This window comes from Sceloporus occidentalis, unplaced genomic scaffold, assembly GCF_023333645.1.
Source record: "Sceloporus occidentalis isolate IW3139 unplaced genomic scaffold, rSceOcc1.0.p SCAF_8, whole genome shotgun sequence".
Taxonomy (NCBI): domain Eukaryota; kingdom Metazoa; phylum Chordata; class Lepidosauria; order Squamata; family Phrynosomatidae; genus Sceloporus; species Sceloporus occidentalis.
Window position 1 is genome coordinate 12,155,455 of NW_028316988.1, and position 27,885 is coordinate 12,183,339.

Sequence of the window (27,885 nt, forward strand, 5' to 3'; positions counted from 1 at the left end):
CTTCATCTTTTTGTTCAGTGATTAAGTAGCACCACTGTTTCAAAGCCTCTCCCTTGCTGAAAAGGCAGTTTTTCCAAAGTGTCTCTTCTGCCAAGCCCCAAACCACAGACAGACTTCCCTGTAGAATTTGGGCATCCCAGTTCATCAGCACTTCATCAGAACCCAGTTCATAGACCTGTACAAGCAAAGCCAGCCCTAATTCACAAAGCATCCAGAAACAAAACAAGGGAGTAGAGACGGGATCCCATTCACAAGCTCAGCCTCATCTTTCATCAGTACGATATGTTTTGGAGGAAAAAAGAAAGCAGACAGCCACAGAAACACTTCCCGGGTGAGCAAAAAGGCAAAATTTAATGCATTCCGTGGTTGTGCGCATGTGTGTGTGTTGAAGATACATTCACTTCCATGTTGCTCTTTGAATTACAAATAATTTCACTCCATGCTTGGTCCGCAGGTGGAACAAGAAGCCAGTGGCGACTGGTGGCTCCCGGGTCAATGGGTTTTAGCCTGAACTTTAAAAACCAACTATCCAAGGTGCTGAAGCTGGATTGGAGCATAGTCAGCTTTCCACATTTGTGGGCTGGGTTATGCACAGATTTGATTCATATGTTCTCTCTAGGAATCTTTAGGTCCTCCAGCATGACTCTATGGTCAATATCTGCCAGAGGTTGCTCAGGAGGACTCTAGAGATTCCTAGAGAGACCACTTCTCTAGGCATTTGTAGGTCTTCTGGTGCAATTTCATGGTCAACGTTGGCACATTGTGGCCACAGAATTGCCCTGGAACACCTGGAGAGGTGTTCTTTCAGGTTAAAAGAAAATAGTAGGTTTTTTTATTTGAATTTCCCCACTTTCATGGGGGTCCTGAGCCCCGAACCCCAGCGAATACGGAGGGCCCACACATAGAGCCCCTGCAAGAGCCACCAGTTGTCATTGCAAGTAAGCCCACTAACAGGCAACCTTGGATTAATTTTGCTAGAGCTGAAGAAATTCAGAAACTGCAGAAATTCTGGATTCTGCCTTGAAAAATTGGTCACTTTGGACATCCCAATTCAAAACTACAAAATGTGGCCAGCTTGAATCGCCATCTTGAAATGTGAAACAAAGCTTAAATAACATCAGACATCCCCTCATCTGATCCCTTGCTTTCTTCATACATCAAATGTGAGCTGTTGCAGTTTTTCTGCAGCATGCCAGTTAGCAGATATTAATACCATTGCATGTCAAAATACAGCCAACCAGTGTCAAATGGTTCCAAATCCTGAAACCGAGTGCCAAAAGACGGATTTAACACATAGGTATATATCAGTGAAACATGTAAGGAAGCCTTGTGGGAATATATCGTTTGGAGAAAACCGTATTTTCAGCTCTAGAAACCCTAACCAGAGTCCGAAACTAACCATTGAAATGGAGACACATTCCCGAGCGACTGAGTAGTTTTTACATTCACATTACATGCAGAACTGGGCTTACTCTTCATCGTTTCAAACAGTGAAACTAAATTAAAATTGGAGCCCAGGCAAACGCACAATTGCACACAAAGGAGAGGATGGATTTTGCAAAACAAACAGCCTGGGCAAAATAGATTATGCAAGGAAGCAAAAAACAGGAGGCCATAATAATCACAGAAGTGAAGGGCATATCCTGAACCTCAAGTACTGGCTGGTCCAAGGGGCTCCAAGAAAAAGCTCTCCCAGGCTGGGGTACAATAACACCCCAAACCCACCAAACGGGGATCCCTCAACCAGCCCAACCAAAATGCACAAAATGCACACTGCAAGGTTTGGAAGCAACAACGGCTTCTCCATCAGGCAAAGGGGTTTGTAAACTAGCCATATTTGGCCCAGGTTTGCATTTGGTCAAGAGGCTGGGTGTTCTGAGTACGGAGGATAGCTGTTGGGTTTCCCTGAGAGCAACTGCTCTTGCAAAAGGAGGCTCTATCCCTCAGCCTTGCAACCAAGGGGAATAAATAAGATAAATGCCCATTTTGCCCCTCTCCCCACAAAAAAAAAAAAAAACCACAAATGGGGGCTTTACTTACTGTGGGGAGCTGGAAGCACCCTCTTCCTCCTCTCAACCCAACTCAGGGGGCTTTTCCTGAGGGCTTTTCCCTCCTGAGGCGCCTGGGAAGAACCCAACAGGTGTGCCTCCTCAGGTCATCAGCACCTTTGCAAAGCCTTCTGGGAGATGGAGTCGGGGCCTCCAGACATTTTGGACTTCAGCTTCCAGGAGATCCAGCCAGCATGGCCAATGCTCAGGAATTCTGGGGACTGAAGTCCAAAGCATCTGGAAGACCAAAGGTTGAGAACCACTGATCCAGACTGCTTCTCCAAGGAGAAGCCCCCAAACCTTGCATTTCCACTTGAACACTCCCAACACTTCACAGACCAAATGGTCCAGCAAAATGGCTAAGCAACGTCAGGATGGGCAAAAGCTGTCCATACGGATGGATGCAGAGGAGAGTCTTTTCATGGAAAGGGAAGATTCAACTGTCCCACTTTTGCAATTTAAATTTTGTCAAGCGAAATACATTTTCAATGCTTGAAGGGAAGCACAGAACAAAGAGGGAAAGTGGGGAAGAGGAGGAGAAGGATGTTTGAAAAGCAGCTGGAAAAGCGGGGCAGCAAAGGATCGACCATCTCTGCCAAATCAGGACAATGTCCAGCTCACAACTTGATTCCCGACAGCTAGAGGATGGGCATCAATGTGCATTGCTTCATAGTCTATTCTCTTAGGCTTGTTTTAAAAAGTGGTTAGTTTATATTTTGCTGCATTTTGATTTGAGATTTTTAGTTTTTATCTGTATTTTGGTTGATGACTATGTAAAGTGCCATGTGAAACTTAATGGCGCTATATAAACTTTAACTAATAATAACAATAACAATAATGTCCAGGAGGAGAGATGCTTTTGAAAACCAGAGAGAAGCAAGTGGAGACCACTCCTTGACCTTTTCTTGCAGTATGGTTCTCAACAATATTATTGCTATGTCCAAAACCTGTGCCCAAGGGGAGATGGAGAATTAAAGCAGTTTGACACCAGAGAAATAAAAGATGGTCAACAACACAGATTTCTAGCAAAAATGCTTCTCTGCTTCTCCAGAACTGCTGATCTTGTAATTTGAGAGAAATTGGAGCTCATTTGCAATACAATTTTTGGACTAGAGAAGGCCGCCTTCCTAGAATAGGAGAGATTGAACCTTCTTGAATTCTCCCGTTTCCAGTGGCCTGGGAGCCTGTGACTTGGATCGGGAAATGGGATTTATTTCTTATTTCCCACTCAGACGCTCTCTCTCCGACTTGATAAAAAGGGGTTCCCTTTTCCCCTCCTCCTCCAAGGTACCAATTAGCTACCTGATCTAATTACAGTAATTGCCAATACATATTATACATCCGACTCTGCACACACGCTTAGCTCATTTCTTGGCAAGCTCAGCAGCTATTGCTTGCATGGGTGTCTCTTTTTCAATCGAGAAAAAGGGGAATCTCCAACCAAGCAAAAGAAGAGGAGAAATGGGGTTGGGAGGCCAAATGTCTCTCCCGCTCCTGCTCCTGTGTCTTAACAGCAGCTTGGCAAATAGGAATCTGGGATGCAGTGCCTTTTTTGCCCTAGAAAGGAGACAACAGTCAAGGGCAAGGCTTCAACCATTTGGATCGTTGCACTACAATATGTTAAGCATATTGCACAAGGACAGAGCTGGGAGGGACAGGAGACATATTGGCCAAAACAACCCCATTCTTACTACTATGGATATCTTTTTTTATTGTGGGTTGAAGTGTCACCTGGAACCATCTGGATTTTGGGGTGGGGAAGGGGGGGGCAGAACACATCAAGTTCTCCTTTAAAAAATATGGTCCTAAAAACACACAATGGCTTGAAGTCTAATTATGTAAGGATCAGCAGAGTCTAATCCAGCTACAAAGGAACAGAGTGCTAAAAGAATTTCAATTAAGACTAGGCTGATGCAAGGAGCCTCCAAAGCGGAGAGACAACGGAGAAAGGGGCGTTTCGCACTTGGTTTTGAGGCTAAGATCATTGCAGGAAGCTCACTAAAATGTAAGGGGATCCCGAAATCCTGCAAAGACCTTTTTAAGCCTATGGGGCTTACTTCTGAATTAGAACAAACTTCTCAGGGCTTAGACCTGGGACATTTGGGCATTATTCACAGGTCCCAGTGAAGCAATGAAAAGAGGCTGGCAGGACTATGTATTACAGATGGGAAGGACTATGTATCACAGACCTTCAATGGTCCTGATTTGGCAAGGACCAGTCCTAATTAATCCTCTGTCATCCCACTTTTTAAGCTGCTTTTAAAATGTCCCGGTTTCTCTCCTCACCTTCTGCTTTCCCTATTTTGTCCACAACTTGCTCGAATTCCTGAAACCTGAGTTCAAAAAGCAAAATTCAGGGAGAGGAACAGGGTTAAGAATGATATGAGGATGAAGAAGAAAAAGATGAAAGTGAAGATGAAGAAGCAATTGTGATTAATAATAAAAGTGGCTCCTAAACGTGCTTAAAACAAAGGCATAGAAAAACATAACACTATTGAAGCCAAAGATTCATTTTAAGTTGTGCACTAGATTTAAATGTAGGCTTTAAAATGCTGTTTGGTCTTCACAGGAGTGAAGTCCCCACTTTTCTAGAAGTTCTGGTGAGAAAGGAAGGGACTGGATGATGTTTGGCTTGGTTCATTTGTGGGGATATTAGTAAACTGGGTCAATGTTTACAGCCGCTCCTCTTCTATGCCAGGTCCCAGAAAGATATTGCTCTTTCCCCCTAAATATTCCCCATCCATTCCCACTTCTGCAAGGCCACTCTGCTCCCTCGGCTAACTGCAGAGAAACCCTCCAAGCATCTTTTTGCCAGAAACTTAGCCCTATGCCTGAAGCACAGGGGCTAAAGGCAGAGAATCTCTATCCCAAGACAGCATCAGTTTCAAGGAAAAGAGCAAAATTATTCAATTCTGTGGTCATCAAATAAGATCGGGAGAGAAGGCTTTCTGAGAAAGAGAGGTGAAGAAGTGTAGTGCCACTTAAGACGTCCCCAAGGGACAATGACAACGCTGGGTCTATATTCCTGTGACAGGCACATCGCAGAGAACAGCTTTCTGGGCAGTGCAAAAATAGATGGACTGTGGGTTTCTGAGTGACAGAGAGAAACAGCTCTCTGCACCCAAATTGCCAGCCGCTCAAAAAAGTCATGCCAGCTTCAGGAAGTGGGAAAGTGGGCTAGAAATGAAAGCTGAGAGACACAAGGGCTTTCTCATGCAGCTCATGGCCGTTTGAATGAAGTGCCAATCTTGCCCGCTAGTGGCAATGGCAGACTCTGACAACATCTCCAACAGGGAGCAAGGATTCTTGCCCATTCCTGGCAATGCTTCTGCTGAAAAAAAAGAGCATGCTTCTTTTCATACATGAGACAGGGGCCAAGACTGTCAAACCCTTGATCCCCAACTCTTGCGGATACCCATATGATAAATGGGCACGGCTGGTTCAGTTCTTCTAAATGGAAACCCCAAGAACAGAGGACCTCTTTCAATCTGAGAGCCAGGTTCAATGTCAGATAAAATCTTGCAGAGCAGGGGAAAACACCAGCAGGCTTTAGCTCAGTAAAACTCTTACTGCCAGGAATTAAGGGAAAGGGAATAAGGAAATTGCTTGCCCCTCTGGTCTCTGGAAATCCTGCTCCAGTTCCCTAGCCCCATGCCACAAAAACCCAGAACTTTCAGCTTCTGTTATTTTTTTAAAAAATTGACAGGTCTCATTGGTGCACTTTCATCTTTCATCATCTAGAAACTTGCCCTTTTGCTTTTTTATTTTAACAACAGCTTCCAATTTTGAAAGGGTGAGCACTCCAAACAAACATCTGCCTGTGTCCTGTGCAATAGTGGAATGGCCGATGCAATCTTGCTGAAGTGTTTCTGAAAGCAGATCCTAAGTAACATATTTAATTTAATCTTACGCCCAGCTGTCCTGGACGGGTGCTAATTGTTCAGCCCCGGGTGGCATGCAAGGGTGCTGGCATTCCCATGGAGCAGCAGCTCAGGATGAAAGCCCAGCCTTGAGGAAGCCTATCTCCCACCCAAACCCCACCTCTATGAAGCTTGTATGTGCGCACATTGGATCCAAGGAGCCAAAATCAAGCCACAGCTTCCTATGCAGCCCTCAAATTTGGCTGGGACCTTCTGCAAGCAGAGAAGGTGCCCAGTTACAGAATTACACAGCATGCCTACAGTGGCATCTTTATGCACACTTTCCAGTCCATTTGGATGAAACAAGCCCTCACAAAATGTCTGAAATAAATAAATAGGATTTTAGTTCTCCATAACCAACATCTCCTTTCTCTCATATGCTGCTCTGTCCTAATCACAATCTCTCCCATCACCTCCTGCAATGCAAAACACACAACCAGAGGCTGCTTCCTCCTAGCCCTCTTCGACAAGGGATGCCACAAGCTGGACTCGCTTTAGCAAGGTCTTTCCATCTCTGGTGTCAATTCTGCCCCGCTTGATATCTCCAGCCTTCAAGAGATGACTTTCATCAACCTGAAACATAAGAGAGTCTGCCGGCCACATTACAGCCTCTGACTGGGATGTTGTGAATCAGCAGGTCTTGCACCAACTGCAAGGATTTGGGTGAAGGAGCCTCAATCTAGGGCAGACAGCAATAAATAAAAATAGGTCTCTTAAGGTGGGAAGAGGAGGATTCCACTTCCACCTCTGGTGGCGCAGAGTGGCTTCCAACTCCTCAGAGGTTTGTTTCTCATGCCTCCCCACGAATGGTGGCCTCTTTAGGGCTGGGGACCTCTGTAGTCAACCAGTTTATGGGCTGAGGTGCCGTGGCATGGCGGCGTTGCGTGAACAGCGGGACTGAGCTGCAGCTTGTCATGGTGGCAGGTGACCAGGGTGGTCCGGCGCTCGGGGAGGAGTCGGCTGCAGGTTTGGCGCTTCTCATCCAGGGCAGCCAAGTTGTACTCACAGAAGTCAACCAGCAGCTCCACTTGTTCGTGGAGGGAGAGGGATTTGTACCTCCGCTGAGCCAGGAAACAGACCGCTTCCACAAAAGCCTGCAGGCCCATCCCTGGAAGACAAACAGAGGGAAAAGGGGATGTCTGAAAGGAGCAGTGACACAAACATACTTTTACTTTATCTCTGCGTGTGAGAATGAATAATTGTCAACAGTTTTCTCCCACTGAAAGAGTTTGATAACTTTTTTCCCCATTTGTATTTAAATTTTCAAAACAAAAACACCAAACTCCAAAAACACGCATCTCCATAAAAATACTGGAGGGGATCCTTTATTTTTATGCAAGACCCCCAACCCAGAAGCCAAGAAAGCTGGAGCCTGGAAAGGCACCTTTCAGAAGTGCTGTATTTGTGGATTGCTGCCTGTCCCTTTGGCATCCTTTCCAACTCTAAGATTCTGTGACTCTCTAATTCTGTCAGGGAAATGCCTCTTTGAGAGGCTTACTAGGCTATTAAGTGCAAGTGCTAAAGAACAATTTTCCAGATGAGGCTTTGTGTGTGCATTTGTGTGTGGTCATTGTTTGTCCATTCAATTCAGGCTTCCTGAGGCAAGGGGAAGAGAAGAAAGAAGTAATCTGAAAAGGCGCAATTATGCTCTGAGTTATAATTTGCCTCAAGTGAGGGCTACGGTTGGGGTCAGCTGCAAGGTGGGCAGCAAACTGCCTGGCAAAGAGCCTGCCAGGTTTATCAGAGCTGAACAGACGCCAATTCCAGATGTTGTGTTATCAGTCATGGTGGAATAGAGGGAGAGAACAAGGGCAAGAGAATAGCCCCCTGTGCCCTGTCCAAAAAGGGACATAAACGCACGTAAGTCACTAACAGGATGCCAGGCCTGGTGGGTTAGAAATCTGTTGAGCATGCTGGGATATTGCAGAAGGAGAGCCAATGGTGGGGCAGAAGTATCCACAAACAAGCAGTCTTTAACTCTGTCTCTTGTTGTCTTCCCATTTAGCCTGTGAATAGAGTCAGGCTGTTTCCTCCTCAAGCAAATGATTACTTTTTCCTGTCATAAATGATGAGTTTAGGGGGAGGCATATCAGACCCCTTCTGCCATTCAAAGGTCTACTCCACATTTCAGGTAATGAAACCTGTTTCTGCCCATTCCTCTCGGGGGGGGGGGGTGTTTCCTCTCCAAAGCCCCTCAGTTGATAAACACTAATTTCGCTTCCCAGTTCCCTACTATGAGCCTACTTTGTGGATATTAAAATAAGACCCATCAATTACCATTTTTAATAAAACCTGACAATTGAATGAGTGTAAGAGATGCAAAACAAGCATTTGAGGCTTCCTGTTGTTAAGGTTCATTGGGAAACAGAGTGGATATTAAAAAATTGATAAGAAAGACACACACACAGGGAAGAGAGAAAAAGAGAGAGAAGAGAAGAGTCAATTGTAAAACAGAAGTAATTGCTTCCCTCAAATTTGAGTTTTAAATCTTGCCTTTCCAACAGGCCTTTGCTTTTATGAGCCTTCAGAAGTGACACCATTTAGGTTCCCTCTCCAGAATGAATTTTTATAAGGCTTGTCAGATCACAAAAGCACAAGGCATCCCCAGGTTTAGCTTTCTTTGCTTGTAACCTAAGGACTCCAGAAAGAGACAGGAAGCTCTGTGAAAGAGAAAGCAGGAGGAGTGGAGGAGGGGGAGTCTTGCACTTCCCTTTAGACTCAGGCAAAAGCAAACTGCTGCAGCCTCTCCTGGCTTATCTGTCCCTCCTCTTTATTCACTTTTGCGATTTCCACCACACTTTCATGGGGCTTGGCCACATGTGTCCCAGTTTTCATCTTTGAAATGTTGGTGGGCAAAGTAGGGTGATATTTTAGCTCTAATGGCCCAGGATGTGGCATGGCAGGGTCTCACTGCAGTGAGGAAGGTAAGGCACTAGGGAACTCAGGAAACACACAAACCGCACAGTTGCCCGGAAAGCGGCTGGCAGCCAGGACTATGAAAGGTGCAATTTTGCCTGAGGAAAAGAATCCAGGAAATTTGCAGAGCAGATGTATTTTGAATGGCTCAAAGGGAAGCACAGAAGCTTTCAGAGAGGAGGGAGGGAGGGAGGAAGGACTGTGGTACCTTCAATGCAGCATAAATAAAATATTTGTCTTATCACCCCACTCTGGTCAGCAAAACAAAAGATGCAGTGCCGATAAACAACAACAACAGCCACACACAAAAAAGGCACTCGCACAAATCTGTTGCCAGTGACATCCCACGAACAACAGATTCTGCTTATGTGCAGCAATTTAAGATGCAAACCACCACTCCCCAAAACCCCCCAACCAAGCGCTAATCCAGAATTAACAATGGGCCAGATGGCAACGCTCGTTTCAAGCGATAAACATGAAAAATAAGCTTCCTCCTGCTTCTGATTGCCCATCAATTTTGGTACTTACTAATGGAACTCAAAAAAGTTGGACATTTCTGCTAACTTTATTTCCAGCAAAGGCAGACAACATCTCCTCGCTTCTGGGCCGGCTGCCCAGCTTTCCACCGCCAATTCTAAATCTGCAGGTGCCCTCGCGAAAATTCGAGGGTGGGTTTAGCATCTCCTTTTCTCCGCCAGTGGAGGGTTGAGGGCTTCCATGTCACTGAGGAGTGTATCTGCTCTTAGTTGTAGCATGAAGGAGCTTTAAAGGATCTGTCTGTGGTGGCTAATCTATTAGGGATAAATGTGGCTCAGGGCCTTGGATAGCTACTTTTAAGTTCAGTCTAAAGCCCAGAACAGATTCACACACACACCTTTCACTGACATTAGAAGCCATCAGCTACTATGAGTTTTGTCCCTGCTTAAAGACAAGAAAACCTGACTCCCTAAAAATTAAAATTAATATGGGATTCTTGCCTTGGGTGACCCCAAGAAGAACTGAGCACCAATGAGAGGCTAGGGAGACTCCCTGGGTGCCCAGGAGAACTTGGAGGCAGCCCCCTGCAAAACAAATACCCCCTCCCAAGTCCTCCTAAGGGACAAGAGAGACATTTTCATCTTGATTCGGGGGGGGGGGGGCATTTTATGACAAGGAGAGGTCTTTTTTTACAAGAGGAAGTGACACTGCTAGCATGGCATATATGTAATTGCCTCTTAATGTTCAGGAAGGGGGGAATGTGCAGAAAAGATCCCCTTCCTCTGATTCAGCATTTTTTTAAAAAATGGAAAGCTCACCTGAATCTCTCTGATCCATCCCAAAGCTGCTGCCCCTTCGCGTGATGTCAATGTAGAGGATATCTGCGGCAGCCATGCTGAAGCCACTGTTGCTTATCTTGCTGTTTCTAATACAGCAGAAAAAAAGAAATGGAGGAGGAGACAGAAAATGATCAAAAGGTCACCCTAATTGGACACAGAGTTCAGAAGGAGCGAGTTACAAGTCGAGTCAAAACTAGCAACACAGGCAGCAGGACAGGGTTTTGGGGGGAGCAGGTTCAACCCTGGCAAGCAGACTGTTCTTCATTTCAGCTCCTTGGGGGTACTTGCAGGATAGGGCAAATCACTCATCCTGTCCTTTATCACCAGAACATCCTTAAATACATATTGTAAGCCTTTTATAAACAACAGTGGCACTTTGGCTCTTCATCTGAACTTTCCAAAGGCTTTCCAAAGTTCTTTATCACACTTTCCAAAATAAGTTTTTGGAGACACAGTTACTTTATCCAACACTACAGTGAATAATGACATCAAGCATTGAAATGAATAATAAGCATGGACTGCTTAAATAAAGCAACTATCCAAGCTCCAAGGATATACACACTTTTGTGGGGGGAGCAACCCCTACCCTTTCACCTGATAAATGTCCGGAAGGCTGTGGGTCCCAGCTTGGTTGTCCCTTTGACACCCAGGAAACGGATGAAGAGAGCCGCAATCCGTTCCACCAGTCGCAAGTAGTCGAATTGCTTGGCGTACTTTGGGAACACCTGCTTCAGGCACAGGGCAGGCACCTTCTCCTCTGGGCTTTGGCCGCTATCCAGCTCAGGTTTTTCTATCAATTCTTCATCAAGGAAGTCGTCTTCTCCTCCTCCTCCTCTTTCTTCTTCCTCTCCTGGAGACGCAAGTTCAGCTCTGCTGTTCAAACAGTGACAACACAAAAACTGCATTAGTGTCTTTGGTGTTTCCCTGAACTGTTTCCCCCAGGAGAAGCAATTGTGTTGTTTGTCCATTAACACCCTGCTGGGGTCTGTGTTGCCACAAGCCAACGTCAAGGGCATTTAGGAAAGAAACTGGGTGCAAACATTTACTTGTGTTTGGAAGGAACCATTTTTGTGCTGTGTGAAATAAAAATAAAGAAGGAGAAGACAGGGCAGGAGGGAAGTTACGTTCAGAGCCACCAAAACAGTCAACCACCCCCTGCGGCAGTTCCTTACAGGGGCAAACAGCTCTTACAGTCAAGAAGTTCCTACTACTAATAATATTCCAAATAATGGTATTCCAAATTTCAATGATTTTCCCCAAACTGTTTTTTTTCTTCAAAAACCCTGTTTTACAGCATGGCTTTTAAATATATATATTTATCAATCACCTAAGGATGTATCAGTTTGTGATGCCAATCCCAAACACATGCTGCTTTGACTCTGTACTGTTTTAGGGGTCTGGGCCATAAAGTGGCCTAGCAAATGTTAAAAACCAAGCAACCGTGGACACCCATTTTTCCTTCAGAACTGGACAATTTGGGGAGAATCTTCAAACCTGGGTTATCTTCTGTTGGGAGGCCAAACTCTGAATGTTACTCTGATAGATGGAGGGAGACTCATGAAGTAGAGAAGCAGGAAAATGAGAGTAGTAGCAACTGAACTGCAACTCTTCACAAATTCGTCTGCCGGAGGACAGTGTAGAGCTGGCCAAGAGAATTAGATTAAGCGAACCAAAGGCCAGCCACGAGGCGAGGGCCACCCAGTGCCATCCGGATTTTTTTTCTGTCTAAAAAGCAGTGTCTCATTTACATACTAATATCTGACCCCGATACATTCATTTCTCTAATTTTCTGACTGGCGACAGATCCTCCTTCAGAAGGGATCACCAGTGGAGAAATGTATTAACGACGTTTGGAGGAAGAAGAAGGAAGATGTGGAGTCAGGAACGGGGGGGAAGAGAGAAAGGATTTCAATTTGAACAAAGCTTATGAAAATCCAAGAGACTGCTTATCTTTTAAACATGATTACTAATTTATTAACGTTTCTTCCCCCTGTCTGCACCATCTCCTCTTCCTTCTCCGTGGCCTTAATCTTTATGCTAATACACTTTGGTACGGGTGTCCCTCAGCTACATTTCCAACAGCTAATTAAAGGCTCCGAGATTTACAACCATGGCCCAAATGGCAGCTGTCAAGTTCAAAGTCGCATGGAGGCCGGAGCTGCTGTCTGGAAGATGACAATTTTTTAAGAACAAAACAAAAAATGTTCGCTTTTACAGGATGTTTTGTACCAGGAGAAGGTGGAATAAAAGAGAGGGAAGATTTATGCTGCAGTTCTTAATCAGGTGGTTGCCACTTTCCTATGAAATGGGAACTATTCCACTTGGGGTTCTTGGTGAACCAATTCACAGCATTCCTCCTTGTACAGTTCATCCTCATGTTTAGGTGGAAACTGCTCTTGTTATCTGAATCCATGTTCTACTCTCTGGAACTGCAGAAAATAAGCTGGTGCCATCTTCTCCACAACATCCCTTCAGATATTTAAAGATAGTTATCACATAACTTCTTGGTTTTCTCTTCTCCAAGCTAAATATCCCCAGTCATTCCTCATAAGGCTTCGTTTTCAGACCTTTGATCCTTTTGGTTGCCCTCCTCTGGACACATTACAGCTTGTCAATATCCTTCTTGAATTGTGATGCGCAGAGCAGAGTGTTGTACCCTTTAGGCCAAAGAAGCCCAAGAAGATTCATGCATTCGATCCTTTTGACTTCCAGAAGGCTGTATCCTACTCAAATGCTGTGGGGTAGGAGTTACAAACTGCAAAAAAGGTATCCTAAATTGCAGATGCCGAGCCAGCCCACTTGCTAGCCGGCGCAGCCTGCCCTGATAGCAAGTCTGGGGAAGTCCCCAGGTACTACGGTTTGTTAAGCTGCAAAATGCTGCTGCGTATCCGAAGCTAAGAACTAAAGAATAAATTATGCTTGAAATGTGAGAGGCAGGGAACTACATTAGCACCTTAGCACTATAAATGAAAAGGACAGGAGTCATTCTGCAAAGGCGGAAAGCAGCTGTTTGTTTCTCTTGTTTTTGCAGGGATCCAGCTGACTAAGAAACCAAGTGAAAATTTGGGTTGCTCTTGTTGTGTGCCTTCAAGTAATTTCCGAATTATGGTGTCCCAAGGTGTTTTGTTGGCAAGATTTGTTCCGAGGGATTTTGCCATTGCCTTCCTCTGAGGCTGAGACAGTGCTACTTAGAGGCCATGGGGGAAATGTTTTGAAGCCACTCTGGGCACTTTAGGCCTGGTGAAGCCTTTTTGCTAACAGAAAGTAGCTCAGAAATGGACATCCAGGTCACTTCTCCTCTGGGGAAAAATGGCATCTCCTAGGACTAAAATGACAAGGGGGCATACAAGTGGCACAATTGTCACCCATACTCTCTGGGAGGGATTTGGGGGCAAAATAAATTCAAAAAATTAAAAGAATTGTGAGTCTTTGAGCAGGGCATAGGGCCAGAAAAACTCTCTGGCAACACACACACACTCCCATCCTCCGTTTGTAGGACAGTTCCATACGCTCCTCTCAAGCCTCGTAAAAGAGAAACTGCAGCAAAACAAAAAACGACAGAAGTGGGTTACTAAAGCCGCTACACTTATTATTTGTCGGGAGGGAAGAAAGAAGGAACTCTTTCCCAATTTTTCTCCAGGCTAATTAGCGCTAATAAAGCAGGACTCAAATATTTCCTTTTGGCACGACAGGGAAGCCAAATCATTAAGCGCTGCGAGGAGAGATGGGGATGATGTGGAGAGAAAAGGATCATCAAAAGCCATTTGGAGCACGCACCAGAGAAAGCCATGCACACGACTCCCAATTAAACACCAGGCAGACAGGCAAACGCTTGATGGCAATTTATATATATATATATATATATATATATATATATATATAGACACACATACATACACACACTTACACATGCAAGAATGTACACACTTTCCCCATCCCAATTTAAGTCTAAAAGCTTTGTTCAAAAAAAATCATATATCTTCCTCTGTGCAAACCCCACCACCGAAGAGAACTTTTAACAATTTCAAATAAACTGTCAGCAATTAAGTCTAGTGTTTGCAAGATTTTAATTTGACTGTTGCAACTACGGAGGTGTCAGCCCACCCACCCAGCTACCCATCCAAGCTCCCTCTCTGTTCACACACTCTGCTGCCACCAAGATCCTTACAAAAATGGTTTCCAAAAGCATTTGAGAAATGTAATTTTGTTTGGGTGCACAGATCCAAGCCACGAGGGCCATGAATCATGGTCTTAATGACACAGAGGTTTGTGTGTTCAAAACAATCCCCAAGACATACATGTTGTTTTGTGCTGTTGTTTCTACACACAGACACTTTAGCCTCGTTGCTCAAATTGCTTCGAGAACACAGTGATGGGAAATGGAGGAGAAAGCTATGCACAACTGCAAAAGGAGAACAAGAACTGCGCTTGGGCAAGTCACACTCTCTCTGCCTCAGAGGAAGGCCATGGCAAAGCTCCTCTGAATAATATATCCTGCCAAGAAAACCCTAGGAGAAGGTTGCCATCAGTTGGCCAGTGAGAACCAAGGTTCGAATCCCCGCTTAGCCATGGAAACCCACTGGATGACTATGGGCTAATCATACTCTCTCAGCCTCAGAGGATGGTGAGAAACCTCCCTGGAATAATGAACCCTAGAATATGGCTGCCATAAATCAGAGTCAACTTGAAGCCACACGGTAACAGGAAAACAGGATTTTGACATCTGAGGGATGCACACACACACACCTTTAATTGTTTGGTTGATCCTTTTTCCTGTTCTGAAATGTGTTTTTTGGAAATAAATCACCAGCCAATTCCTGACAGGGAGTGTTTTAAGAGAGAACTGGGCCCATCAAAATGGAGAAAATGGGAAATAGGGGAGGTTTGGGGGTGGGAATCACTCCTTGTAAAAGATAAACATCAAGGGAAAGATATCAGGCCTCCCTAAAGGGCAGCGGGAGCTTTCTCTGAGCTGTTAATTTTTCCAGACAGTGGGAAAGCTTTAGGACACTGCCTTTAAAAAGACTTAGTTTCATTGAGACACTTCATTTGTTTTAATTGAGGGGATAATTAGCAGCAGATCAAACCCATCCCTGTTAAGCCAATCTTCACTTTCTCAACTCATTTCATCAACTTTGTCAGCAAAAAGCACAAAGTGCTGAACATTATTGGAGCACCGAAAAGAGCAACAAAACCGAGCAGAGAGGAGAACTGCAACAAAATTTTGCAGCGCACAGCAGTTCTGTTACGTTCCAACTACTCTATTTGGTTCCTGCGCCACTTTTTCTTCCCCAACTCCATTCCAACAATCAGTCAATCTTCTGGGACCACTGTGGGAAGTGGGTTCCTGGATTGGATAGTATCTTTGGTCGGTGATCCATGGAATCATAGAAGGGGTTTTATAGTCCAGTCCCCCACCAGCAAAGGAACTAGCAGTGCTCTTCTTATAAATATTAATCAGAGCTTTTGCATCACATGGCCAGCAGGGTCTCTGGGAGTTGTAGTCCAATGAAGTAACTTCTCCCAGCTCTGTTTTTAATTATGGGAGGGGGAAAATAAGTAACCAAGGACTTTTGGCTGTGTGGGTATGAGAAATAATACAGTACAAATGGTGAAACGTAAACGGCTTCCACCTGCATCCTCTTCATCTCAGCAATGGTCCAAGAAAGACCTCTGCATTTCTTTCCGGGAAATATGACCTTTTTGCTTTGGATGGCTTTGGGTTCTGCCCAAGAGAGCTTTTGTGCTGGGATAGATTGCTGGGTTGGAGAGAAAGAGAAATGGTGGGTGGAGGGGAGCAGCGTTCTTTTGAAAGGCCATGTTTATTCTCTCCAAACAAGGGGATGATTTTTTTTTTAACATGCAATTTCCACACATTTCAGCCAGGATGAGATAAGCAATTCATCACCGGGTTCCATCATCGTGTGGCTTTCATACTGAATGGATATGCAAATCTGCTACTGCGGGATTTCAAGAGTTGGAGATGATGCCAGGGAATCGAAAATATGTAGAACAGAAAGTGCAAATTACTAAGGCCTCTTGGATCTAATATTAGAGAGAGCTATTAAAATGAAAACACAGTGCCGAGGGAGGGGAGGCGGAAGAGAGGCTGCTGGGGAAAGGAGGGAAGCAGGCTGGTCATTAAAGCCTCCGCCGTTAGACCGACGCCAGAGAGCCAGAAGGGATGGCTCCCCATTGCAAAGTGGGGCCAAGCCACTTGACGGTCTCTCCTAGAAAAGACCCACTGACCGCTGTTGGGGAGTTTATTCCCCCTTACCCATAATCCTAGAACCCAAAATGATCATCTGCTAAAGCTGAATAGGAGAGTCTTCAGGGCCGATAACAAAGGAAAGTGTTCTGGACGTGGCGAATAGTTAAACTGCGGGACTCACTGCCACAAGATGTTGTGACAGCTGCCTACATGGACATCTTTGAAGAGGTGGGGGGACAGATAAATTTATTTCTTCGATTACCCCACTTCTCTCCTGGTACAGAACCCAAGGTGTCTTTTACACTATTAAAACAAAGTACAGCTATAGTCTATTTGATACCAATGTTTTAAAGACCATTAGATTAAAAAAAAATTAAAAGCACAACATTTTTAAAACACATGAAAACCTGGTTTATAAAAAAGGATGAAAGTGTAACACCCTGCGTAACACAAAAAATTAGGGGGAAAAGATACACTTGAGCAACTGACACAGGTTGTAGAAATGAGAATACTGGCTGTTCCACGTTGTCTTTAGCCATGTGTGGCTTGTCAGTCTTCCTCCTCTATGCCACCTGAAAAGGGAACGTGAAATCGAAGTGATACTCACCCCATGTCGTCCTGCTTCTTTTTCTTGTGGGGATCTACCAAGCGGAGGGTGTCACGGATGACCGCAACCTTAACCTCTTCGTCAACGGGGCTGGGGACGTATTCAAAAACTCCTGGTGAAACCTGGAAATCCATACAACCCCCCAAAAAAGATATTCTGGTAAGTGACAGAGCTTCAGCATGCATTACAATATGCATGCGTTCATTCCCTGTTCAAGAGCCAAAGAAGAAAGAGCTTAACCAACAGCTGGCTTCTCATCTTGCCCTTCCCTCCCAAGCAGAAGGAGAGTCACAGAGGTTTACATTAAGACACCCGAGTGGAACCTCCCTGAACTGGAGCGATATATCTGTGTATCATGGTGGAGGAGGAACACTTAGGAAATTTTGTGTCCCTTATTTAAATTATTACTACCACTATACTGTTATCAGTTAGATCTGTAGCGTTGTGCAGTGAGAAATGAGCCTTACCTCTTTCTCATGCTCGATTTTCATGCTGGGGTTAGCATTGACCTCCAGCAGTATTGGCTTCAGATTCCTCATGAGGAGAATGTCAAACCCTAAAATCTTTAAAGAGAAGAGGCATCAACAGCTTCCTTTCCACTTCCACTTTCATATCAAACAAGCAAATCATCCCCAGCCTTTCTTAGTCTGAAGTGTGACAGACAGGGATGCAACACTTGCCGTATTTTGTTCTTACGCATGAAAATAAAAAATATCAGAAGTTTTCACTCTGCTGGGAAACATGAAAAGGGTTTTCTTGTGCTTTTTAAATTATATTTTCCCACATTCTTTCCACAGTTTTTCACAATTGACAATTTATTTGCAAAACTATCACAATGTATTTTTGTGCAAAAAAGGTTTTCACAAAACATACAACACTCTACACAATCCCATTAATATTTTGTACTATGTTAGGGTGCACAACTGGCTATTTTGGTGCTCCAAGGACCACACACAGCCCATGGGCCACACTTTGCACATCCCTGCTTCAGACCAAAGCATATTATTTTGGGAATTGCAGTCCCACAACATCTGGAAGATGACCTGATCTCTGTCCCAGTCAATCCCAAAGAGAATTCTGTTGTTGTTCTGGGCTTACCTGGAAACAAGATGGCCCCGGCTTCCCTGTGGGAATATCAGACTGGTAATACACCTTCAGCTCAGGCACCATGGCGATCACTGTCTTGATGACCAGTGAAATGATATCAGACCAGACCTTCCGGACATTGACACCGTTGGACGAGAGCCTGTCCAAGATGCTACAAAACGTCCTTTTGCTGCCCGTGTTGGCGCTGTCTGAGTGGACAAAGTTCCCGCTGTGGATGTTGAGGGAGTAATTGGTCAAGTGCATGAACACCTGGTGGAGGTTCCTCAGGTGGGGCTCCTGGTAAGGCTCAGTACAGAAGCGGCAGAGTCCATCTTTGGCCACGTAAACTTCCAGAGGGTCTAAAGATTTCAGCAGGACATACAGACGGATGTCGAACTTGAGCTTGTCGATCAGGAAAGGCTTGGACATGTACTCCTGGACCACCGCAGGCCTCGTCTGGAGGTTGCCCGTCATCCGGACATCGCCAGGGTCTTTAATGAGGTATATCCCGTCCCCCTGACATCCACCATCAGGCTTCACGATAAAGGTGGGCCTCCATGAAGGATTGGTGTCTTTGATCATGTGAACCTAAAACAGGAAACCAGAAGGTGTATTTTCATCCATTGTATCTCACCTCCTCCTTAGGGGGAATCAGAGTGCCTTACTATATTTTCACAACAGCTAAGGAATTTAAGGTGAAAGACTGTCCACACTCAGTGAGGGATCTTCATTTCTAAGAAGAAATTATATATCCACACCAGATGCTCAGTTTATTATCCCCTCTGTTGTAAACCACCCGGATTCCCAGTGATTGGGCGGTATATAAATAAATCCTATTATTATTATTATTATTATTATTATTATTATTATTATTATTATCTCATGTATTTAATTTATATCCTGTTACATTCATAGACATACAGTTGGCTTTCACCCCCAACCCTCAGTCTGCCCCATGGCCTTTTTGGGAAAATGGCAAAAATAGCCACAAGAGAAGAGATATCACTTACAGCAAACTGCAATGCACCACTGTGGCCTGGGAGCCATACAAATAGTTCTGGGTGCCACATATAGCCTAAGTGCTTCACGTTGCCCATCCCAACTTAAAAATAAATCTCTTTCTCTGTCTGCTTCCTTGAGCCCCAGTACAGCAGTTTAGCATGTTTTGGGGTGGAAGGGAGGAAGAATAAGTAAACTTTTAGAAAAACCCAAAAAGTTCCCTTTCCCATCATCTCCCACTTTATGAAACTTTACGAGACGGAATTTCACATCCTCTTGATGTTCGTAGAAGTGGCGTGAAATGTGATGTTTGGTAACAAAACTGGCACTTTCCCCTTAAAGCACAGACGGAGGACCATCTGTGGGGCTGTTTTATCGCCCATCTGTTTTCCCCTCAAAAAACGACTCATCCGGGCTTCCATGGAAATGTCGCTGGGGAGGGGAGAGGAGAGGATCTTGCTCATTTGGTGGAGGCAGAGTCTCTGGTGGCTAAAATACCTGGGGTGGGCAGGAGCCAAAATTGCCCTCCTTGGGAAGAACCAAGGGAAGAACTGTAAAAGTGAATAGTTGCAGTCATAAGCTGGCGTTCTGGTTGGGACTTACATCTTCATAACAAGCCTTACATGAGTGCAAAATTGAATTTAGTACTCTCGCAATGTTGACAACGTTCACTTAAGATCTGCCATGATGACATTACAACAAACAGGCATCCGTTCCACAATAGTGGAGTGACTGATGCTCCATGGTGCAATGCTCCATGGGCACCAATGCACATTGGCATATTTCCTGATGCACAACCAGACACAGGCTAGGAAGTGATGAAGCACAACAGCCGTGCTTGATGCACATCACAAGTGTTCAATGTGCATTAGAAGACTCTAGCCAGTGCCCAGACCCACATCTCTATAATTGCCTAACGTGGTTTTGTTGTGTTTCTGCTACAAAGTTACAAATTCATAAAGTTATCAAATATAGACTGTGATGCAGGATCTCAGCCATTGTTCCAAAAGTACTCTGTTATCATTGTTTTCTTTTGTATTCTACGTTACTTTACCCAGAGTGCCTCAAAGGCAATTTAGATGGTCTTAAGTTCCTTTAAAACCCAGAGCAGAGTCACCCCTCCACCGAACTGGAAGTCACAGTACTGCCACTGGATTCAGGAAATTTGGGACCATCCCACACAGAGAGAAAAGAAAAGGGAAACAGCTACAGACCTCAGCCAGAAAGATGGCGAACTCCTCCGGCAGGATCCAGGAGCGGGGGTAGAAGTTGTACTCCTCGGGGAAGAGCTCCTGCATTGTCCGCATGGCACGGCTCAGCGTGATCTTGCGCACCATTTCGGTCATGCCTGAGGAAAGAGAAGAAGGAAAGTGTCAGCTAGGGACAGGCCTGGAGGCAGCAACAGTTTTTACCGGACCAGAATAACGAATACTAGAGTCAAAACAAACAAAAGGTCAACCCTAAAAGATGACGCAGCTGCCAAATGTTTTTTTTAAAAAGAGCGTAATCGTTTGAATGTTGGACTATGACTCCAGGAGACCAGGTTTCAAATCCCTGCTCAGCCATGGAAACCCATGAGCGGCCCTGGGCAAGTCACACTCTCTCAGTCCCAGAGGAAGGCAATGGTCAACATCCTCTGAAGAAATCTCACCTAGAAAACCCTGGGAGAGGGTCATCAGAAGTCAAAGCCAGCTCAAAGGCACACCACCACAACAACAACAAGCGACAGGTTTGTTTGGGGGAGATCATGCTGAAGGGGGTCAGCCGTGCAACAACTAACCTCTCCATTCAATCACAGTTTTAATTTGCAGCACAGCATTCAATTACCTGGAAATTTGTTGACTAGGCCTGAATAGATGGTATTATCGTGAAATGACACAGCGTGCCAGTAGATGTCGCAGGGCAAACGTCGACCAAAAGGAAACTGGAAAGGGGCAAAAATACAAGAGTTAGACAACCGAAACTAGATCAGACACAAATTAGACATCTTTCCGCTTTTAAAAGGAGGGGTTGCTGTGTTTTGGGAGGGAAGAGAGCAGCCTGGTCAGAAAAAGAACTCTTTTAGAACTGTGGTTCTGTGTGCGTTTTCCTGGAAAAGTTACCTTTTTGAACAACAATTGGCATAAGCCTCTTCCTTGCACAACCACTTTCCAGGGTAAGTAATTTAGGAGATGTGGCTCCCAAAAATAACTTTTTAAAACACTGTCGGGGGGGAAAGCCTCACTCAATGCAATGAGATTTATCATCAGATAAAAAGGGGGGAAATCACACTGTACATCTCCCTCTCTCTTTTAAAGTCCCTAGCTTGAGCCTGTGCCTATTTACTTTGGAAAATGAACATCTCTTCCCCCAGTTTGCCCATTAAAACTACCTTTGTTCCAACTCCTCAGTTGACCACTGATGAAACCATGCCAAGTTCAAGGCTCTGACAGTGCAGTTTCCGCTTTCCAACCTGCTCTGCTCCAATTTATTTAACCCTCCTTGGGACAAAGAAAGCCATCTCCACCACTGCCTTGCTTCCAAATTAACTAGAAGACACTGAGAAGTGTACCCAGGAGGAAAGGAGGCCAGTCCTACAACACACAAAGTGCTTCAGGGCAAAAAGCAGCGCACAAGTCTCCAGACCTCTCCAAGGAAAGCATCTTTCAACATCCCCTTCTCCCACTGCTGAGAAACATTTCCACTGCTAGAGAAGCAGCATTTCCAAAGCAGAGATATCCTCTGCCTGCTGAGTGTTATTTTTTTTGCCAGCCAAGTTGTTTTCATTCTCACCATGGAAAGATTGTGTGAAAAACCAGGATGGAGAGAGAGAGAGACAAAAGGGACAGCTTTCTAGCTTTTCCCTCAACTGGTTCCTTTATTTCCAAAGAGCACCCAACCCCTGGTTTTGTCGGCAGCCACTCTGGGAGCAGCGGCGGTGGGAATTCATTAAGAGGCTAATTGATCCAATGTTGTATTTCTCCCCTGATTAATGGAGGAGGGTGGCACCTACAACCGAGAGCGACTGCAAATGGGCCACCGGTGATTCATCTCATTATTGCTTCATTCTGGGAGAGGAAAGGAAGGGGGAAACAAAAACACCGGCTCTAGACATGCGTGACAAACATGCAACTGCTGAGAAAACAAAGAAGGGGCGTCATCTCTCCTGCCCATTTTTCACCCAATACACCTGGAAAACAAATGGAAAGATGAGTGCTGTTCCCTTTTTAAAACATAAATCAATCAATATGTCTATTCACTCCAAGGTTGCTTATCACACTGCAGAATGAATGCAGTTTGACACCACTTTAACTACTGTACAAATCCCAGAATTCTCCAGCCATGGCAGTTAAAGTGGTGTCAAGCTGCATTAATTCTGCAGTGTAGATGCAGCCTCTGTGTCCTCAGTGAAATCCCTTAAATCCCACTAGTGATGCCCCTTGCGTTTGGTGTCCTTTCACTCTTGCACAACAAACCGTATTATCCCAGTTAGAAGTGAATTCACTCCAAAATGAGCACAAAGGCACAAACTCCACATGGCTCTTGCAGCAACTAGGACTCAAAGGGACAGGCAGATCCAAGAATGTAAGGGAGAAAAACAGGTTGAGATAGGGCTGAAATTTAGGCTTGACCTGTTTAGAAACATAGGCCACTGTGGGGCCCCTGTTTGCGTAGCAGTGCGGCAATGCTGTCAAAACAACGCTGCTGTAACTGTGGCAACAGGAACGCACAAGCCAAGCCTGCGCAGCAATCCGTTCCTTCACTCCTCCTCGCTGGGTCTTTAAACCTAAGCAGGCACTTCTTCAGATTTGAGAAGGGCTTTACTCTAGGAAGGAAGGCTTGGGCCCAGATTAGCTGAACCCTTGTTATCTCCCCACAGGAACATGCCAGAGTTTTAAGGTCTTTGGAGGAGAGCTTTCTCTCAGTCCCACCACCATCTCAGATGTGTTTGGAGAGCATCTTCCTGGTGGCTATCAATTTTGGATGTTGAGCCTCCTTGTCCTGAAACAGTCTAATTCTGGAAGACCACAACTGTGGGGATTTGACAACAGTGGACACTAGTCTCTTTCCATGTTACCCTGAGAATCACCCTGAAATGCACTATAATGATATAAAAGGAGTATGGACAACCTTGAAGTACAAAAACTAGAAACAGTGGGCCCTTGTTATACTCTGGAGTTTGGCTCCAGGACCCTCCATGGACACCAAAATCTGTGGATGCTCATGTTCCATTCAATACAATGGCATAGAAAACATATACAATGGCAAATGGTTTGCTTTCTGGAATGTATATATATTTTAAAGTATTTTCAATCCGTGGATAAAATGTTTGTGGATAAGGAGAGCTGACTGTACCTTTTTGTTGCAGTTGTTCTTCATTTAAGAAACCATTTCTCACAGTTCCTACCCTTTTGTGACATTTAGACACGAAATGTGTGGGCTGCATGAAGCTGCAGCCATAGGGAGGAGCAGCCACATCCCTAACTGAGCTAAAAGATGTTTGGGTTCAATGGGCATGTTATGAATCTGAATTCGTAAGATCCTGTAATCCAGTTATTCTGTTGTTTCACACTTCCGCACATAAGGAATGGCAAGAGAGACCCCTGCAGGCCAGAGCTGCCTCAACTAACCCTTGCTCCTGTCTTAATAAGCAGCTTTCTGCCTTCCGAGCTAATTATGCTAATTCCTCAACATTATGCAAATAACACAGCGGACAAAGGTGTCATCTTGTTCCGAAAAGATTTGTTCAGCCGACTTTTTTGGAAGCGTTATCCATTCTGATTAACACTGACACACACAATTCTCAGCTCGACTCTCGGCTGCACCTTTACAAATGATTTCAGCGAGACCCAGACCCAGCAACGCAAGCCGGTCTCATTAGCACAAAATCCAATTTTAGCTGACCTTGTTTCTGCTAACCCTCTCTCCTTCCTCAAAAGTCGCAGGAAAAGAGTTGGCCACTTTTTAAAAAGGGGGTCCAAAAATATCTTGCCGTCACGCAAGTGGGGGAAACAGCATCTCAAAACATTATGTTCTCCCCACCAGGGTTCCAAAAATGCGAACCTACTTTTCTCTCCGCCCTTCTCCTTCCTCCCTCTCTTCCGTTCTCTGCGTCAGTTTCCTCTCTTCATTTCTGTATGTCTTCAGTAAAATAATTCAGTTCAGCATCCATGTCCATATAACGTTATAGCAACAGATCAGAAGCTCCGTTGGATATTAATCTTTTAACTGGAGGAAAAGTGATAACCATAGATCTCAACAAGTCTTCAATGAAACCAAGGCCAGGTGTGCTTCAATGCTATGGGTTCTCCTGGAGCCAAGGCACAAAAACAAATACAACTGGCTAGCGACTTGGACTGAACGTTTTCCTATATAAAGGACTAGCTTCTATCAATATTTTATATTCCTTGGAAAACTACCTTGTTCAAAATTCCCCCTCTTTTATGAAATCAATTCCCTAACATAAGAAACAAAGCCAGGCAAACAGAGCAGTTTTAGAGTGGTCCCGCTTTTTTCCTTCCGCTCTCCCCACACTTCTGCCCATGGCGGATATGTTTTGCCCACGATTGGCAGCACCATCACCACCCAGTGGGGCCTGGTAACTTCCATGGGTCAAGGATGCTGGGTGGGGTGAACCTGCTTCCAGTATTAGCCCACTTTCTAAACAGGATTTCAAAGACTCCTGTTTGACGGTGGTGGAACAGACTCCCTTGGAAGGGAGGTGGACTCTCCATCTTTGGAGGTCTTTGAACAGAGGGTTGGATGAGCATCTCTCAGGAATGCTTTCCTTGTGCAGTCTTGCAGTTTGTTTTGCTTGGAGAAGCCTAAGAGGTGCCAAGGATAGCCTTTGGATATCTGAAGGGATGTTATGCAGACGGTGGAGCAAACTTGTATTCTGCTGTTCCACAGTCCAATGGATTCAAATTAGCAGACAAAGAGATTCTTTATCAACATGAGGAAAAATCTCCTGACTGGGAAAGCTGTCGGCTAGTGAAGCATGGACTCCCTCACAGGATTGGCAAACTCTCCATCTCTGGAGGTCTTTGAACAGAGGGCTAGATGGACATTTCTCAGGAATGCTTTAGTTGTTAGTACAGTGGACCCTTGTTATCCATTGGGGTTTGGCCCCGGGACCCCCTGTGGATATCAAAATCCATGGAGGCTCAAGTCCCATTAAATATAATGGCACGGGAAAATGGTGTCCCTTTTATAAAAGGGCAAACTCAAGGTTTGCCTATGGGAATTTGTATATTTGTAAACCTGTGGATGCTTGAATCTGAGGATAAAATCTCCGTGGATAGAGAGGCTGACTGTAGTTGGCCCTTGGAGTCTCTAAGACGGTTCCAATTGTCCGGCTGGCTGTGCCTGGCTCCAGCCTTGCCCCATGTGTCATGGAGGGCATGGAAGAGGAGAGAGGAGCAACATCACAAAAGCCATTGTCTCCTCCCAGACAATGTGGAACAAGCAGCTGCAGATCCCTCTCACAATCGCGACTTCAGCCTCCTGGCCTCTGCAGCAAAAATATGCTGCTGCCCTTCAGGCTGGCATTTCCTAGGCAGCAGTGGATGGTTTCATGACACTGGGAATAATGAGTGCCATTGTCCTGTCGCTTGTTGTCCCACGGCTTGGTTGCGGCACGCGGTGATGAATCTGTAACAGATTTGCAGCATAACCTTTTGAGGCGGCCAAGGTGTCAGAGCTGTTGTCAAGGCGGGCATCGTTCAGCGCAACTTCAGATGGAAACCTGGAGCAGATGGACTGTGGCTTGCTTTTTAAATAAATACATATATATTAATATCCACATCAGCCTCAAAGTCCACTCAAAGTGCCTAGGAGAAAGGCCAGCAATGATTCTGTCCCTTCTAACAACAACAACAACAACAACAACAACAACAACTATTTCAATGTCACTAGGAATTGTTGCCGACTCCCCAAAATGGTCCAGTCCCTTGGCAAGGGCCTGCTCCCAAAGGGCTGCAGAAATTGATTGATTTTTTTACTGATCTCTCTAAACATGGGACCCAGAAGAGCTGGAAAGTGTACAGACTACAACTCCCATCGCCCACAGCCACGCCTCCAGCCAGGCCTTCCTCCCTTCCAACCAGGCTCCTCCTTCACATGTACCCTACAGCAGATCCCATCATCCACAGCCACCCCTCCACCCCAGCCTTTCCCACCTACAACCAAGCTTCATCCAGATGGAGAATAAGACTACAACTCCCATCGCCTGCAGCCACATCTCCAACCAGGCTCCTCCCACATACGTACCCTCCTTACTGCAACTCCCATCGCCCACAGCCACCCTTCCATCCTCAGCGGGCAGTGTTTCACTGCATCAACCCTTTCCAGCCCACCCTCCTTTTGGGTGTGGGGAAGATGGGTCTTGTGGTGTGTGGGGAGGATAGTGGTTCTGATACAAGGAGGATAGTGGGCCTCGTGGTACAGAGGATGATGGACCTTGTGGTGCAAGGGAAAGAGGATGGGGTTCTGGTGGTGAGGGAGGAGGATGGGTCATGTGGTGCAGGGGAAGAATGGGCTTTGTAGTGTGTGTGTGTGTGTCCTGGTGAGGAGGGGAAGATGGGCCTTGTGGTGAGAAGGGGAGGCTGGGCTTTGCAGTGCCTCATCCCTCTCCCCGCCTCCTTCCACCGCAGTTCTGGTGCAGGAGGGGAGGATGGGCCTTGCGGTACAGAGCAGGAGCATGGGTCTTATGGTGCAGAGGGGGAGGATGGGTCTTGTGGTGCTGCAAGAGGGAGGGAGGATGGTCCTTGCGGTGCAAAGAAGGATAGGTTTTATGGTGCAGCAGGGGAAGGAGGATGGGTCTTGCGATGATGGGGAGGATGGGCGTTGTGGTGCAGAAGGGGAGGATGGGTCTTGTGATGATGGGGGAGGATGGATCACGTGGTGCAGGCGGAGGATGGGCTTTGCAGTTGGAGGAGGGGAGGATGGGCCCTGCAGTCCTCCTGCCAGCCCACCTCCTTCCACCTGAGCTCCCTGAGGCTCCTCTTGAGGGCCTCCAGCGACGTCCTGGCCTTGGAGCTGTCCACCGTCACGGGGCGCGGGGCCCGGCGGAAGAGGCCCAGGCGAGGAGGAGGAGGAGACCCCGGCGGAGGCTGCGCAGGCCCCGGCCCTTCCCCGGACCCTTCCCCTTTCCTCCGACGCCGCAGCGCCAGGCGACGCCTCGGGGACTCCGGCTTCGACGCTCCGCCGCCGGGGACTCTCCTCCGCGGGGAGGAAACAGCCGGCGGAGGGGTCTCCATGAAGCCGCCGCCGCCCGGGCCTCCTCCGTCGTCGTCGCCGTCGTCCTCAGCCCCGTGTGGCGTCGACGTTGCCCGGGCGAAGCCGAGAAACGCCCCGCTTTACCTCAGAGGGCCTTTTTATCCCCTCAGGGCCGCTTTTAGTTCCAATTTTAGGCCTCCCTTCATAGGTTTAGGACTACGTTTCCCACAATCCTTTGCGACGAAGCTTGGGGTGCGCTCGCGTTCGATGGGTTCGGAGGCCTACATTTCCCAGAAGCCACCTCGGGTCTCCAAACCGGCTACGTCGGTTTGGAACCCCGAGGTGGCTTCTGGGAAATGTAGGCCTCCGACCCATCGAACGCGAGCGCACCCTTCTAACCCTTCCTGCCTCAATAGCTATCGAACGCGAGTGCACCTTCTAACTCTTCCGACCTTCCCTTCGCGTGAAGCGCCTCAGTTCCACCCAATAAAACTTCCCCTCATAGAAAAGCATGGAGGCCTTCAGCATTTCAAGATGGAGACCAACTGTGGGCCTCTGTTTTTGTCATGCTAAAGGGCTTTAATAA

The 27,885-nt window shown here is 45.9% G+C and overlaps 1 protein-coding gene across 2 annotated transcripts; it reads right to left on the reverse strand.

Moving 5' to 3' along the window:
* Positions 1 to 332: 332 nt before the first annotated feature.
* On the reverse strand, positions 333 to 27,542 carry LOC149307934 (tubulin polyglutamylase TTLL11-like). 2 transcript variants are annotated; one of them, XM_089534659.1, is made up of 9 exons: positions 27,056 to 27,542; positions 20,931 to 21,027; positions 20,318 to 20,451; positions 18,117 to 18,692; positions 17,486 to 17,581; positions 17,019 to 17,140; positions 10,795 to 11,073; positions 10,180 to 10,286; positions 333 to 7,076 (listed from the first exon to the last, which is right to left on the reverse strand). In XM_089534659.1, exons 1-9 carry the CDS (start codon positions 27,338 to 27,340, stop codon positions 6,787 to 6,789), a joined length of 1,986 nt encoding a protein of 661 aa, XP_089390785.1. In that variant the 5' UTR covers positions 27,341 to 27,542; the 3' UTR covers positions 333 to 6,786. The 2 variants fall into 2 exon arrangements, with proteins under 2 accessions (XP_089390785.1, XP_089390786.1); XM_089534660.1 differs by having other exon boundaries at positions 10,795 to 11,070; positions 27,056 to 27,541.
* Between the last annotated feature and the right edge of the window lie 343 nt (positions 27,543 to 27,885).

What these genes read in the sequence shown, in the direction of transcription:
- LOC149307934 (XM_089534659.1), bottom strand. Translation starts at nt 27,340, where the DNA reads ATGGAGACCCCTCCGCCGGCTGTTTCCTCCCCGCGGAGGAGAGTCCCC. An exon ending in GGGAGCTCAGGTGGAAGGAG is followed by an intron (nt 21,028 to 27,055) that starts GTGGGCTGGCAG and finishes GCCCCTTTCCAG; the next exon opens with TTTCCTTTTGGTCGACGTTT. An exon ending in CGGGGCCATCTTGTTTCCAG is followed by an intron (nt 17,582 to 18,116) that starts GTAAGCCCAGAA and finishes TTCTCTTTAAAG; the next exon opens with ATTTTAGGGTTTGACATTCT.